The sequence below is a fragment of the Patella vulgata genome, chromosome 3, assembly GCF_932274485.2.
Source record: "Patella vulgata chromosome 3, xgPatVulg1.2, whole genome shotgun sequence".
Lineage (NCBI taxonomy): Eukaryota > Metazoa > Mollusca > Gastropoda > Patellidae > Patella > Patella vulgata.
In genome coordinates this window covers 63,541,273-63,558,306 of record NC_065881.2, presented here as the reverse complement: position 1 = coordinate 63,558,306, position 17,034 = coordinate 63,541,273, and the positions used below count along the sequence as shown (strand labels likewise).

The 17,034-nt window shown below is 33.1% G+C and overlaps 1 protein-coding gene across 1 annotated transcript in view; it reads right to left on the bottom strand.

The window, feature by feature from the left end:
• Positions 1–664: 664 nt before the first annotated feature.
• The window catches only part of LOC126815011 (WD repeat-containing protein 97), a 43,826-nt gene continuing 27,456 nt past the window's right edge, over positions 665–17,034 (bottom strand). Inside the window, exons 19-30 of the mRNA XM_056099298.1 lie at positions 16,507–16,654; positions 15,197–15,272; positions 12,774–12,926; positions 11,391–11,460; positions 10,940–11,190; positions 9,663–9,917; positions 7,739–8,020; positions 6,780–7,108; positions 3,758–3,907; positions 3,223–3,352; positions 1,741–1,870; positions 665–870 (exon numbers count right to left, since the gene is read on the bottom strand). Of these exons, the coding sequence (XP_055955273.1) occupies positions 665–870; positions 1,741–1,870; positions 3,223–3,352; positions 3,758–3,907; positions 6,780–7,108; positions 7,739–8,020; positions 9,663–9,917; positions 10,940–11,190; positions 11,391–11,460; positions 12,774–12,926; positions 15,197–15,272; positions 16,507–16,654 (2,180 nt within the window). The remainder of the gene's footprint in view (positions 871–1,740; positions 1,871–3,222; positions 3,353–3,757; positions 3,908–6,779; positions 7,109–7,738; positions 8,021–9,662; positions 9,918–10,939; positions 11,191–11,390; positions 11,461–12,773; positions 12,927–15,196; positions 15,273–16,506; positions 16,655–17,034) is intronic.

Here is a 17,034-nt window from a genome sequence, read left to right as displayed (position 1 = left end):
TAAGATATAATAAACATGTTAAAATCAGTACACGAGTTGTGTATTCTACAGTTTCAGGTGCCATTTGTAATGGACAAAGAAAAGCATCTACAAGACAATGCAGAAGTAAGTAGTTATGGCTGATTCACAAACAATAAAATCATAATAATAAAAAAAAAAAAAATGTGCAGAATAGACTAATCAGGCATATACGACTGCTGTTAAGTTTGGACTATTCAAGTATTTCACCAAACAATGTTGATCAGAATTTACAATAAAAAATTCAAAAACTGAATACAGATCACTTTATATACATTCATGTTACATTAATATGTGCTGTTAAGACACATTTTTGTCTATTTTAAGGTTCCAAGAAACAGAGCCATACACCCCTTTAAGTGACCAGATTTATACCACATTATAATATTTGCAGCATATTGTGATATTTGGACCTAAAAAAATGAAATTATTTCTTATTTAATGATTGAAACGTTTGTGGTATGCAGAAAATCTTTATTTCATTATTTGGCATAGACACAGCGCTGTTTATCAGAAGAACCCGAAGAAAACTACTGAGCCACAGCAATCCTATTCCTTGTCATGTACAATGCAGCTCTTTACACAAACATCACACTCCACCCAACTGCAAATACTAAAAGCATTAAATAATATTATTTTAATTCAATTAATACCTTGGTAATCTAGGTAAAACAAGAACTGTGTTTTTATTTTGTTGTATTTTTTCAGTTGTTTTAGTGACTGGGTGAGCGCTGTGACCTCGTTTTATAGATTCTATTTCTTTCTCTACCATCATCTCACAGAAATAATTAACAACATCAATATAACTGGCACTCTCAGTTAAATTACCATCTGGTAACTTGTTATACATTACTGAAATATAAATCTCATAGGAAACAAAAAATACACCAATAGGCTACTTCCTCTTTTGAGTGGTCTAGACAAGATGGGTCTCAAATTTGAGGGACAGTATCCAATTCCTCATGGTCACATCTAAATCTCTGAATTGATATTTGATTTGATGTGATTAGAATATACAATTATATCAGTTATGTTTGAATTATATTGAACTCATTTTTTGTGTTTTTTCAAGGCGATTAATTAATGCCCATTCAAAGTAGGTTATTCTAAGGTCATTTTAAAATGTAATGTATTTTTATTTATTTTTTTTTTAATTGAAGATGATAATGTGTTTTTAAAATTTGCTGATATTCAGTAAATAAACTCTTTGTTATTTCAAAAAAAAATTTAAGTTTAGTTCACTTTACAGCCATTTTTGGATATACAGGATGCTTTTAGACTGATGTCAGGAAAAAATTTCTGACTAGATTCTCCAAACAATTGGCTAAGTTTAAACCTGCACAAGTGTTAGAGTCAAGTATAGAATGATTTAATATAAATCCCAGGAGCAAGAATTCAATCTACAAAAGATTGAATAATTCGTCACGTTTCTTGCTAACCAACGAATCTGATATATTTAAAGTATTGAGAATTATGTGTTTGAAATTTGCGTTCTGTTGTTATCTCTGTAGCCATCAAATAATATTAATAACATTCATTTGTGATTTAATATTTCATACATATACATCAAGACACGGAATGCAATTTACATGAATGTTATTATTTGGTGGCTACAGAGATAACAACAGAACGCAAATTTCAAACACATAATTCTCAATACTTTAAATATATCAGATTCGTCGGTTTGCGAGAAACGTGATGAATTGTATTTAATAAACTTACATGTAATACTTCTACTAGAACTAGAAGGTGATCGTTGTGATGTTTTATCAACTTCTGATGGGCGTGGTATAAATTCTGTGCCATCTGGTAAAGTTGTTACGGTACCCTGGTCATCTAATATACTTACAGCCTGAATATTATAATAACAAAATATTATAATAGAAAAACATCTCCTAGAGTGTTCACAAGCTAAAAACGTGATTTTTCGTACAACAGTGGCCATAATCCATGAAGTTATGGTCTGATATATGCCAATATCGAAAGGAACCGAGATCTTCGGGAGATAGACCTATATTTTAAATCGAATAAAAATGGTGACCTGTAGAGTGTCCACAAACAAATTATGGACGGACGGACGGATTGATGTCCGGGTCCGGACAGGGGCGATGACAATATATGTCCACATGAAAATGTGGGCGTATAAAAATGAAAGATTCCCGTCTTCCAACTTTATTGGAATGGATAAATAAGACGGAGACATTTTTAACCAGAATTTTTATAGACATTATTCTAGTTGTCGTCGATGACAAGTAGATTTTATTTCTACTTGTCATATGAAAATGTTACTTGGATTCAACAAGTAGACAAGCGTTATTTCAACCTCTGATTTAGACCCATTACCACTCAACACTGCAGTAATGAAAGCAAATTTCTGTTCCAAATAATGACTGGTCAATAATCCAATTAACAACCAATATCTATTTGCATAACAATATCATTCGGGTTTAAACAGAGCTCCATATAAGTTTACATAATGTAACCTCATGACTCACGAAATTTATTACGCCCAATTATCCAGTGCATAGCAGAATATTGCAAAAAAGGCTATCAAAAATCAAAAAAGGCTACAATGAAAAAAAAACTGTTTGGACACGAACAATACTTTCACTGTTTTTAATACCTTAAATCACTGTCCAAAGTTTTAGGGAAGATCCCAGCTTAAATTAAGGGCTGTCATGTTGCTGTATTTAGAAGAGATTTAATTGGACGGGAAGAATAGACAAACTCCCTTAAAAGCTTAAGTATCAGAAGTCAATGCAGCAATGGCCAGATAGGGAAATGCAGTCCTCGGGGGCCAATTAAATATTCAAGTCAGTTGAACAAACAACTGTGGTCTGGATCCGGTAAAAATAAAAGTTATATTCTACTGGGCCGAAACAACTTCCTGAACATCAAAGCAGGCCGAAACGACTCAAAAGCCAAACCAATGCCCCCAGCCCTCTTCGACTATTCCAGATAATTAGGTCAAACATGGCTGATGTTCAGTAGCGCGATTTTTCAAAAGTGGGAGGTTATATATAGCTTGATCTGAAATTGGTTCCCTCATGTAAGAAAGTAATGGGATGGCAATTCCAAATATGTGACTAAGTTTTAGCCACTTTAATCTGAAAATTGATGAAATGGCAAGCAATTTTCTCATCGTAGTGTCACATGGAACAGGCAGTAAAAAGTTTTCCTTTATAATCCATGTGAAATACTTACAGAGCCTTTCTTCTTAGCTTTAGTTTGATGTTTCTGTAATTGACTTTTAGTTATTCTGCCATGAATATTTTGTCCTTTCTTCATTCTTTCTAGTGTATCTTCTATATGTAGTTTATATGATGTCATCCATCTTAAACAGACAATAATCAAACATTTATTCAATGTGTCTTCTATCTGTGTCTATTCTCTATCAACAAATTAAACATCTTCCTTATTTATATTTCTATTGAGTGAAAATTCCCATTAAACCTATTTATTTGCTATTCTTTATGTTTAATAAAAAGGATTAAAGTAAAAGAAGGGGGAAGAAGTGGAATATCAAATAAAATCAATGTAACATAAAGAGTAAATATATGTCTAACTGTATAGTGTCATGATGAAATTGTATAGTAAATTATAAGGTCAGAAGATTTTTTTTTCTTAGTGCAGTATTTTCTTTCTGATACATATAATATTTGAATAGACAAGTTGGGCAATAGGTAAGTGTCCAATTTCTATTTAAAGCTATGATTTAAGTAAGTTAATATTAATCAACCTATCTAGCCATTGATGACACATGACACGTAGATCCGTCTTTCTATCTTCCTCTTCTAAATTCCAGATATCCCAGGAATCTAATTCTTTCTCTAGCTGTCGATGAGAATCTTGTAAACCACAATTTATGAGAATATCACAAACCAGGGATCTGGAAATTAAAAAAAAAATATATCAATAGTGAAATTTTTTTAAAAACAAAAACAAACAGAAGAGTGTAGAAAGATCTGTAGATTCTAAATTTCTCTAAAACAATTTCAGATAACAGAATCTTCATTTATTTTAAATCTATACTGGGTCATAATTCATTAAAAAAAAAAACTGGGTCATAATTCATTAAAAAAACTAACAGAATCCCATGAAACTCAGAATTTATCAGCAGTGTGTCAACCTTCAATTAAATACCTCAATGTTTAACTTAAAATAATCAAGGAAAACCTAATTTTTATGAACATAAGCCCATACTTCAGGAAAACAAATTAATGGAATCCCATGAAACACAAACTTGATTTGTAACTCTCAATATACAGCAGACCAATCCTCAATAAAATATCTCCAGATTTAATGGGTTAAGTCCACTCAACACAAACTACGTCATTTTGGGACTAACATATGGTTCAATTTTATTTCAATAATTCGCTTGCGCATGTTGGTCTTTAGCAGTGGGAGGAAACCGGAGGACCAGAGAAAACCCACGAGGTTGGAAAAGCAACACTACCCCTTGCCATGTACAACCGGGGAATCAAAACCACGCCAGTTGACTCAATGGCAGACCTTATGATAGAATGCGCATGTGATAACCATTCGGCTATCCACCCCCTAACTCAGCTACATACAGCAGTATACCAAATTTTAACATCTCAAGGTCTAACCAAATTGTCAACAATTAAAGGGCCATAATTTAGTCAAACATTATCGGAGTCCTACGAAACATGAATTTGATCTTTAGCTTTACCACATACAGCACTGTTCTACATTTGACTCAAATATCGCTAAAATCCATTTAATAAAAACTGACAGACAGAAAACGCATAGCGATTGACCCCTCTAGTTTCAGGGGAAGGGAACAAATAACTTGGTGGCACGAAAGAGTCTTTAGCTGTGAGAGGAATCCAGAAAACTTGACTCCTATACTCAATGACAGAACAATCTCTACCATGTCATAATACTAATAATATTATGAATTTCAATTATACAGAAATTTCAGGCTAGATGGGGTATACCCGAGGAAATCTTTCTGTTTTCATAACATTTTGTGCAAATTTGTCACCCATCGTGACATTAAAATTGCTTTGTGAACATAAATGATAGTACTTGTATGAGTTTTTAATTGGTTGATTATATAAGCAAATTGTTTATACAGAAATGTGAATACATCTGGTCTGTCAACATGAAAATGATTAACTCTTTATACACATATGACCTCCAGCATAATATTTGATTAGACAAATATATCAAAATATCTTCTCATGGGAGAACAGTATTTCCATGATTATCATTTATACAAAACTGACTTACGTCATCTAGCTGTTTATCTAGTCCAGGTATAAAATTTTCCCAAAACTTCTTGACTTGTCCCAAATATTTAAAGTAACATAAGATATAGGTGAAGTGATTTATACAAAACAGCTGGATAGAATATAATTTGACTAACAATACAAAATCAACATAATTTAAAGTCTACACAAATACTAACGTATTTACTTTTCATTTTTGATTACAGTACACTGTGATGACTAAACAAATGAGTTGACTGACCTTGTTAAGAAATATAGCCACAAAACAATAGTACAAGACACTATTTAATTACAACTTTTACATCTGACAGATTTGCATAAAGACAAACATATGTTGACCTTACAACTCAACTAACTACTAGTAGCCATATGTAGCGAAACGATTGAGGTATTTGGACCACTTGGGTTTTAATTGACTCCATTTTGTTCCTCGGAAAATAGTTGATGGTCAAAGATTAATCACGTTCTAACTAAACACATTTCTTACTCCATCCAAATTTCTTTGGAGGGAATTAAAGTTACGATGAGAATTTTAAACATACTCTAACAACAGGTCCATTAGCTAAAATGGTAAAATGGCTGCAGTGCGAGCACCTGTCACAGTACCATAACATTAAAAACAGAGAATTTAAGATTTTTCACAAAAATCACCATAATTTGATTTTTGACCGCAAAAGTCATAGCACTTATATTCTCCTGTAAACTCTGATTCCACTGAATAATAAATAAAATGGGAATCAATGTCCTGCTTTTCTGTACCAACTGGACTAAAGAAGATGGTCCTTACTGTAACTAAGGTGATATTAGCTAAAAATTAGAAGGGTGATGTTTCTAATTTAAAAATCGGTTTCTTACTAATTCTTCAGAATGTTTAGCCCCTTCCGTAGAAAATCATGTCAAAGTTTAATGGAGGTGAGGGATACAGTTTGCATCATGACAAAAATTGGAGTGACTATGTGAGATCTATGCACCAGTTTTGTTTGAATTATTCAACTCGTCTAGAAGCATAGCAACCAAAATCTCAGGTGCACAACTAGATCATAAATCTGATTTATCACTAAAAGTTTAGTCAAGATAATGCAAAATAAATATATTGATAATTTCATTTCAAATTTCAAGTGAAGTTATCACTGTTTGCAGTTTTGACAAGATGTAGCCTAGATTGTTTATTATCGTAGCCACGGTACTCGTTTATCAAGACTTAGCTTGGATTCACCATTTCTAAATTAAATCATAAAATGGCAACCATGTTTCAATCCGTTTAAATCTCTACCATCCAATGACCTAGAGAGTTGATTATAGGCTTGTCAAGTAAATAAATGTCTAAATAATAGTTTTTATAACATTTGAAGCCAAAATAAAGACCTGCAATAGGATGATTTAGTTTTACATAAAGCATCTTCAAAAAGAAACTCATCTGTGTGTCAGGAATGTTAATCGATATTTTGCTGAATTGTAATTTAAGATGCCATAGTATAAACAATAAATAACTACCATTATTCTTACCTGACTTCTCTGTCACCATCTAAATACTGTATAATTAATTCAGTTATAAAATCTTTATCTTTGATACTCAAACAGTTTAAAGCTCGTATTGCTGTTAGAATAAAGTTTTTCTCTAGATCCACAGCACTAATTGGAACATGTTTTTTATCATTTAACACAGATATAATAGTTCTAGCTGCTGTTTGACAAGTGAAATCGGAAAATCCTTCCTGTACATTGAGTAATATTAGTGCCTCAGATATAGCGGTTTTATTAGGAAATTCTGTAGAACGTAAAACTTTTAATAATGATAATGCAAAGGCATCAGCTGTCCAAGGTTTCGGCCAGGTCTGAAAATACAAAATAAATGTTCAATCTTAAAATAATAATCTGATAATATACATGTATATGCAACACTTTCATAAATGGATAAGTGTAAATCTTGTTTGAGAGACGCACTTTTATCTTGCAATGTTTTAAATCGAAAAATGCGCTAGTGTCACATAAAATCGGGTGAAGTATTGAGTGCCTGTACTATCTCTTGCATAGTCAAATCTTTATTTCTGTAGGCATATTCTGGCGATATAATTGTGAACAGACATGGCTTTTGCCCCATAAATCCTCAAAATTTTATTTTCTGCCGACCAAAATTTCACACATGCCGTTTCAGTAGAGGTCACCATTTTGAATGTCATGTGATATGTATGTGAATGCTGATTGGTGCTACATGGAAAAAATGCTCCGGGAATGTTTGTCTTCAACGCAGACAACGAACAGAGAAATGTTTGGGTGGCGAACAATTTCCAACTATCTAACAAGTATGATTTCACTAACATTTTGTCAGAACATTTCTGTTGGTGTTTTTTGAACCGACAGACAGTGATTGATAGGAACAATGTTTTCATGAACTTCTGCTAAAATGTTACATCGTCTGCATTAAGCTTAACTATGGTGGTCAGTACAAATAGTGCATAACTTACTGTGTCAGAACAGCTCGGAAAATATTGCTTAAACCATTCTGTATCTGTAAACTGAGTGATGAAATCTGGTAGCGGTGTGATAGGACGTGGAGAAGCAGGAGTTGGGATAGTTCTAACAGATACTACAGCAGGAGGCGAGGGAGTAGGTATAACAGTAGGTGCTCGGCGTTTAGGGGGGGTGATTGGGGGACGGGATATTAATTTAGCTATTGGTTTAGGGGGTGATTTTTGAACTCTGACAGGAATTTCTTCTTCTTCTTCTTCTTTCTCTTCTTGTTTTGGCTAAAATCATCAAAAAAACATTTAAATATTTATTTAAGAATGGAATGGGGTTATATGTCTCATCAACACAATACCTTGATGTGTTCGATCATCGAGACAAACGCATGATAATTTCTTTATACTTTTATAGTTTTGTAGTAGAAGAATTTTAATTTTGTCTCAATTGGAACCAAAACTTCATTAGTATTAGTAGCTTTATTTGTTCATATATTCCCTTACTAATTCTCAGAAACCAATCATCTCTTCTAGATTAACTCATAAGTCAGGATTAATTAATATTCCAAATCAGGCAGGTACACAGAAAAGAGTAAAGAATTGGTCATTTTTTTTAGGGAACTCATGAATTTCCAAGCATTATACACTCCTAGTGTATCCAAACATAATTGTCCTAGTGTATTGTAACATAATTATATACTCCTAGATTATCCAAACATCATTCAAAACTCCTAGTGTATCGTAACATCATTCTATACTCCTAGAGTATGCAAACATCATTGTATGCCCCTGGTGTGTTGTAACATAATTCTACATTCATTAAACAAGCCAACAGTGTGGCTGATGTACCCCGTAGAAATCCCGAAATAAATAGATGACACATATTAATTAATTGCACTTTTTTTTTTTTCAAAAGTATTGGGCAATCAAACTGATTATCAACTATACAATAAGTTTTATCATTCTCTATCAGATAGAATCAAAGTCAAAGAAAGCTGACAATGTTCATCATCGAACTCCATCAAGGCATTCACCTATTGAACGCCTACATCAAGTTTGAACATTCTATCACAATTAGAAGGAGAGTTTTTGTGTTTCAAAGTCTCGACCAATCAAATTGCTTATCGCTATTGATGTGATGAAGATATACACTAAGTTTCATCAGTCTCACTTAATTAGAACTGAAGTTATCGTGTCTCAAAGCATCAACTAATCAAATTGCTTATCTCTGCTTACCCTTAGCCTCCATCAAGGCATTCACCTAATAAACACCTACATCAAGTGTGAACATTCTAGCTCAATTAGAAGGAGGGTTACTGTATTCCAAAGTCTCGACCAATCAAATTGCTTATGGGTCATTCCAAGTCAAGTGGACCAAATTTCGGAAAGTTGGGAACATGACCCCCTCCCAAAAAATTATAAAAAAAATATGTGTTATAGCATATGGCCATAAGCTAACAAATCCTAAATTATACCTCTCTAGGTCGAAAACTCGCTGAGATATGTCCATTTGAAATTAGGGTACTGTAACGGATCAGAAATTCAGTAATTATTTTTTCAGGTTTACTGGTGTAAAAATTCACATTTCTAATAGGAGTACGAAGTAGAACTCTCTAACTTTGTAATCTAAAATGACTTTCGGTGTAGAATACGGTTTTAGCATCACATGCAATGTGTGATTCACAGTTTGTGCCATCAAGTGGCAAAATGTGGAACAAATGAACTAATAATTACTTTTGTTTTTCAGGATTTCCACAGCCTCTAGCAAAGTCACTATTGTATACACAAACTCCAAAATTGGCATAGTTAATTTCTGTTTTTCTTTTATTAATTTACAAAAGATTCTGAGTCAGACAAGACAGACAGACAGACGAACCCATTTTAATAGTCCACTGCTTTCTTCGAAAGCGGGGGACAATAAACTAACCTCTGGTGTTGGTGTTTGATTTAACAAACCCTGGAACTTGTTGGTTGGCAACTGTTCGGGTGGAGGCTTAGGTTTACCCCAGAAAGCATCTTCTTCTGATTTATTAGAGGGCGTCGGTGAGGGTGTTTTAGGTAGTGAACTACGCTGTGATTGGTTATCTTCCACATAATCTTCCATGTCAAAAACTCTATTTGAATGATCGTCATTACGATGAAATTTAACAGTTCTATGTGGAGAGTTTTTATCAGTTGTATCCTATAATAAAGAGAGAGATGGTGTTTAACATCCACTCGACACAAACTAGGTCATTTCGAGACTAACATGGTTTAATTTTATTTTAAAAATTCGCTTGCACATAGGGGTCTTTAGCAGTGGCAGGAAATCAGAGGACCTGGAGAAAACCTACAAGGTTGGAGAAGTGACGCTACTCCTTATCACGTACAACCGGAGAATCGAAACCATGCCAGTTGACTCAATGACAGACCTTATGATACAACGCACACACTCTAACCATTCGGCCACCCAACCCCCGTCCTATAATAAAATACATAAAACATATGTCTCATTCTAAACAAAATCAAAAATCTGCTTCATTGCTCAAAGTCAAAGAGATTAATTAAATGTCTTCATTTGCCCAGTTGGTGCAGAAAAGTAGAAAGCTAAACTCCATTTCATTTCAAATAGAATAAATCATCCATTGAATGAAAGAAATGGAAGGGCTTAATGTCTCATCAACATAATACTGCAGTTATTTTGGAACTAACACAAATATATCATAATGTTCATTTCTATGGCGAAGCATGAAGTTTTCTTTCTTGGTCAGTGACAATTATCTTACTCTTCTGTAAATTTCATTTATCAAGGGGTCTTTTACATTCACACCATTATATACACAAATAGACCTCAGATTTTCATCCCATTCAAACAACTAGGCACTCTTTCCTTGTCAGTCCAGCAGTCACTACCCTTGACATCTGGTTTTTTTTCACTTGATGCAGGATTTAAAACCAAAAGTCGAGTTGCAAGTTTTTGTACCCGATAAAAAAGACAAATTCCCTCTTTTCTTTCTTTTTTGGAGATGACATGTTTTGTCATCAAAACTCTTTGGAAAATTTCAGTGCCTTTTACTGTCATTTCAAACTCAACTCCTTTTGAGTTTCTTTATGTCACTGTTGATGCCACATTAGAACAACAGTAGGACGTTAAACCCCATTTCATTTCATTTCATTTCACATTAGAACAATCTGAATATTACGAAACAAGTTTTTATAACTTACTATTCCAAATTCACCAATTTGTTGTAGCTGATCTAATGTTAAAGATGGTGGTCGATATTCACTAGATTGATCCGAGTCTGGTGTACGAGGTGTCGGATATAATATTTTAGCTAGAACCGAATTAGGTATAAAACCTCCCGGTACAATCCTCTGTGGCATTGCACATGGTTTTGAGGGTTTAAGAATGGATTTTGGTGGTAAATTATCAGGGAAGAATCCTGTTGGTCCTGCTTCTGGTTTGTATGAATCATCTGTAATATAAAACAGATGAGTTATGTAAAGTCCCTACAATCGAGAGTATTTAATACTTTTTTTGAGATAAACAAGTAATTCCTTTTATTTTGCCAAACTTGATGATGTTTCTTTAAATTTCTAAATATGAAAAGAAAATTTCGGATTCTTTTGCCTTTTTTTAGATTTCAGTGTTTTAACGTCTATAAAATAAACTTACTATCTCCATCAGGTGAAGCAGCTAATCTATCATTAACTGTATCTAGTGGAAATAAATCATCTTCTGGTAACTATAAAATATAATCATTTAAACTAAAGTACGATCAACATCAAATTTCAGTCAATTAATCTATAGCAAAATCACTGATAATTTCAGAAAATACAGAACTGGAACACAAAAGGACATTTAAATGCATTTTATCCAAATCAGAGATGGGCAATATGGGATGTTTCAAAAGGGCTTGATTCACAACATTGCAAGAATACCACAAATAAGATTCAAGAAGAGCGAGGACAAGACATTAATTTTAACCTACTAATACTGTCTGTGACTTGATTTACTAGCAGCAAATTTATGTATAAACATTGATTAAGTTGCTATTTATCAAAAGACAAAATGTTGATGTCTATTGTCTAATCTATTTGAAGACTATAGCATTTCATTAATGTTAAAATTAATACAATACTAGACTGCTAATTTTCTGAGCAAAAGTTGACTAAATAATTATAATTTTAGTAAACAAAACAGCAGAATTAAATTATGCGATAAACCATAAAAAAACACAATTTTTCGTACAATCCGGGGCCATAATTCAGGAATTTATGATCCAATATGTGCGAATATCGAAAGGAACCAAGAGGTTTGGGTTATAAACATGTATTTCAAGTTTCATCAAAATCAGATCAAAATTGTGACCTCTAGAGGGTCCACAACCTTGATATACCAACATTAAGGTGTAATGGTGATACATGTATATTTGAATGGATTTTTAAATCAGATAATAATTGTGACCTCTAGAGTCTCCACAAGCTATAAACGTAATTTTCCGTACAATTAGGGGCCATAATCCATGAAGTTATGGTCTGATACATGCCAATATCGAAAGGAACCAAGATCTTTGGGAGATAGACCTATATTTCAAGTTTTGTTAAAATCAAATAAAAATTATGACTTGTAGAACAGACGGACAGGGGCGACGGCATAATACGTCCACATGAAAATGTGGGCGTATAAAAACAAAATGGAGAAATTTTGTTTCAACATCTAATGATATTTAAGATTGGGCTCCCAATTACTAAATTTTCTAGCCAACCACTATATCTTTATTTATTGTGACCTATAACTTGCAGCAAATTTTTCAAAAAAATAAAACTAGTTTTGGCATTCATTGAATGTTTGAAACCAGTTTTATAAGTGTTCTGCATAGTCTTTATTAATCCCCACAAACAAGTCACACCAAAAATAGTTCTCTCTTCTATAAATACAGGGAAGCTTTTTTATTTTTTAAAAATTTGCTTACAGTACAATATTTTCTACTAAAAATATGAAAAATCAAACAAGCATTTAATAAATAAAAACTAAAAACCATGTTTCAATACTTACAGTAATTTTTGGTTTATCATAAAACATCTTCATATAATTTTTAAAAGCTTCATCTTTAGTTTGTTGGCTAGCAAATTTTTTTTTACGGGGTTTAACATCCCCTTTCTTTAACTGTTTTAATTCATCGTCTCTCGTAAATAATACAGAAAATGCCTGAAATAAAAGAACATAAAATAAATTATGTCTTACAAGAAGCAAAGAATCATGTTGTCGTGACCAAAGGTCATGATCAGCATTTTCCGATCATTAATCACAGCAATATGTAAATCATTTTTATTATCCAAACTAATGAGATATTTTGATTGTCAAGCGCAAAAATGTCTGTGCTAAAAAGCTATAAATGATAATCAAGACTTAGTTGTATTAATAACAATTATAAAGATTTATAATTTACAGAAGCCACACCTTTACCATATAGTACAACTAAATTCTTCAGGGCATGTGTTGCCCAGAATCACTTAATTCTCTATGTACCATTGGCCAAACGTAAGTCAAAAAAAATTGTTTCCAAATCCATATAATTTACTTTAAATTGTATATTAATCCTTGAGTGGCATTTAGCAATTGAGCACATTCAAAAACACAACACAATTGATATGAAAAACAATCACTGGTTTATACACATATAGCACAACGTTTCGACAAGTATTCTCCTATCATTTTCAAGCACATATGAAAACAATAAGAGAGAGAGAGAGAAATGGGGTTTAACGTCCACTCGACACAAACTAGGTCATTTCGGGACCAACATATGGTTTAATTTTATTTCAATAATTCGCTTGCGCGTAGGGGTCTTTAGCAGTGGGAGGAAACCGGAGGACCCGGAGAAAACCCACGAGGTTGGACAGGCGACCCTACTCCTTGCCACGTACAACCGGGGATTCGAAACCACGCCAGTCGACTCAATGACAGACTTTATGATACAGCGCGGGCACGCTAACCATTCAGCCATCCAACCCCCCTGAAAACAATAAGAGAATACTATGTATATATGTGTGCTATGTGTGTATAAACCAGTAATTGTTTTCCATATAAATTGTGATGTGTTTTTTAAATTATATATTGTGTGTAATTTATACATTAATACGGTCTGATTACATGTGCACAATCTGAAACATTTATGGGCATAACAATGGTTAAACAATTTGTTTCAGGAATATGATCATTAGCATGAATATGGCGTCGGCTGTTCTTAATGCTATTATAGCTGCATAAAGGGGTAGGAATGGATAAAAATTCTGGGTTGGAATGAAACATCCTCTAAAACCCTCTACCGTTTATCACATATCAGTCTGTGAGTTATCAGTTCCAGAGATAGGTTTAAGAAGTAGAATAAAAGATTAGATCATTTCGTTCAGGCCATATCTAGCACTAATTCTTACAGTCATAGTTCAACTATTAGTTTGGTTACAAATAGGCTTTTGTTATTGGAATTACTATTATTCATCGCATATTATTACTTAGTAAATCACACAAAAAAATACCTTCTTAAAATTCAAAATGCATATTACAATGACAGGACTCATCTTAACAGAGCAATAGCATTACAATTAACAAGACAAGTCATCTTTCTTTGATGTTCTTTTAAAATTTATAAAAGAAAAGTTAAAGATATGTTGACAAATAGTAATTATACAACTCAATACTTATATTATAGTTGAAAAAAAAATCAAGTCTCAGGTTGAATACAAATACTATGAAGTAGATATATGCTTTAGTTTTGACATTTTAAATGCTACAGTGTATGTACTTGATACCAGACAAATTACAATCTACATTTCATTGTTCTTATATCAATATTTAGTCTATGTGGTGACATTTGAAAACTTTTTCATGTATTTAAACTAATTGTTTTAACAAACTGTCCTCCTTAATCTTCTTCTCAAGGTCATAGAGAAAAAAACAAAACGCAAGGTTAGCAAGACGTACAATACAAAAGCATCTTCCCAAGACAATTAAAATAAAAAAAACAAAAAAACTCAACAAACACTCATAGCCAGCTGCTAACCACAGACTGACTTCTCTTTTGACTCAAACTTGTCTTTCAACCTTTCGAAAAGTACAGCTTTGACATTAGCCTTTGTGCTTACAGTTAATATATGCCTTAATGAATTTAAACTTGAATTGTTTTGGTATGTTCATGCTTTAATTTAAAGATCAGTGGTTATAACAGAATTCAACCACAAGCATGATAAAACATAACCAAAATTCGATAAATCTGTATTGTGGCAAAAGTATCTTCAGAAGTGGGAGCAAACTAGCTACTATATAAAGCTAGACCACTGGTTCACCCAACCCTCTGATAAATCTATTAAGTATTGAAGATTATACATTTGCACTGTTTGATGAACTTTATCTTAGTATTAAAAGATAAATTCCTTTTGACAAAATCATTAGTGTACTCTGTCATTTACACCATTTACCTTTTCTTTTTCAGCTTTTTCTTTATTAACAGATTCTTCTTCCTCTGGTGTTAATACATCAACATATGTATCGAACCTAGTTTAATAACAAAAAAGCAAAGTATGTAATTTACAATCATCTCAACAGGAGAAATTTAGATCAATTAGTCTATGCGATTTAACATCTCGTAAAACATCTTTTTTATACGCCCACATTTTCATGTGGACGTATTATGCCGTCGCCCCTGACCATCCGTCCACAATTTGTTTGTTGACACTCTACAGGTCACAATTTTCATCCAATTTTGACGAAACTTGAAATATACATGTAGGTCTATCTCCCAAACATCTCGGTTCCTTTCGATATTGTATCGGACCATAACTTCATGCATATCGGATGGTAACTTCCTGAACTATGACCCCTCCCTGATTTCATGAAAATCGAACCAAAACTGCCGGACAAAATGGCCGCCCCACGTATGCAAATAGTGTAAAAATATGGTATATCAAGGTTGTGGACTCTCTAGAGGTCTAAATTTTGATCCGATTTTGATGAAACTTGAAATAAATGTTTAAAACCCAAAGCTCTTGGTTCCTTTCGATATTCATATGCATATCGGATCGTAACAGCCTGAATTATTGAACAAAAAATCGTGTTTTTTAGCTTGTGTTTTTTCTCATTTAAAAAAAAAAAGTTTGAATATATCACCATTACACCCTAATTAAGGTTGAATTCTGATTTCAGGAAAATCGAAACTAAACTGCCCGACAAAATGGCCGCTCTTTGTACACAAATTGTGTAAAAGTATGTAATATGAAGGTTGTGGACCCTCTAAAGGTCACAATTTTTATCCGGTTTGGATGAAACTTAAAATAAATCTTTATATCTCAATCCCTTTCGATATTTGCGCATTTCAGACCATAACTTTTTGGATTATGGCCCGATTGTACGAAAAAAACACTTTTGTTTTTAGCTTGTTCTCTATCCATCTCTTTCAAAATGTGGGCATATCTTATCTGGCAACCGCTGGTTGGCCATTTAATATATCATACTTTCAGAGAAACTACATTTAAATGGCCAGCTAGGTTACCAATTAATGCAAGTTAGCACATCTTTAATTAAAGGAAGAGAATTTTGTTTGAGCAGTAGTGTTTCTACCTTTTCTTCATTGAATCTTAACTGGCACTGTTTCATTTACAAACAATATCACTAATCAGACAATCAAATTGTCAACTGAAATTATAAATATAATCTAAATGAAATGGAGTTTAATGCCCTACTCTTCTGCACCAACCCGACTAATGAAGATGAAAATACTACACCAACTTACTTGAAAGAAGATCGTGAATTTTTCAATCTTTTAACATCATTTTTACTCATCATATTTATCAAGTTAGAATCATATTCTAATGGTTTTTCTGCTTTCTGTTCTAAAAACTTCATTGTCACCATCTTACATTTGTAAGCTCTTGGCATATCTAAATAAAAACAAGCAAACAGTGAGGCTGATGTCCCCCGCTGCAATCCCAAAATAAATATACTCTTCAAAAAAAGTAGGGGATATTGAAATGCAAATACCTATGCAGGTTGTGATATGATAGTCATGGACACTTGACATGCTTTGTGAGTATGTTCACAGATAAAGAACTTATCGCCCCAACAGAACCACTGAGCTGCATGTGCGACACGAAATAGCGCCATACACGTGGGAGGGGTTCATTGTCAAATTTGACACTTCAAGAAAGGGTTGATGAAAACTGCCGCTTGCTGGATAATCCATGTTTGCTTTCCTATCGGTTCTTGCATAAGATTTACTGTTTAGCGTATCTTTGCTTTAGTGTGTTATGTTTAATTTGAT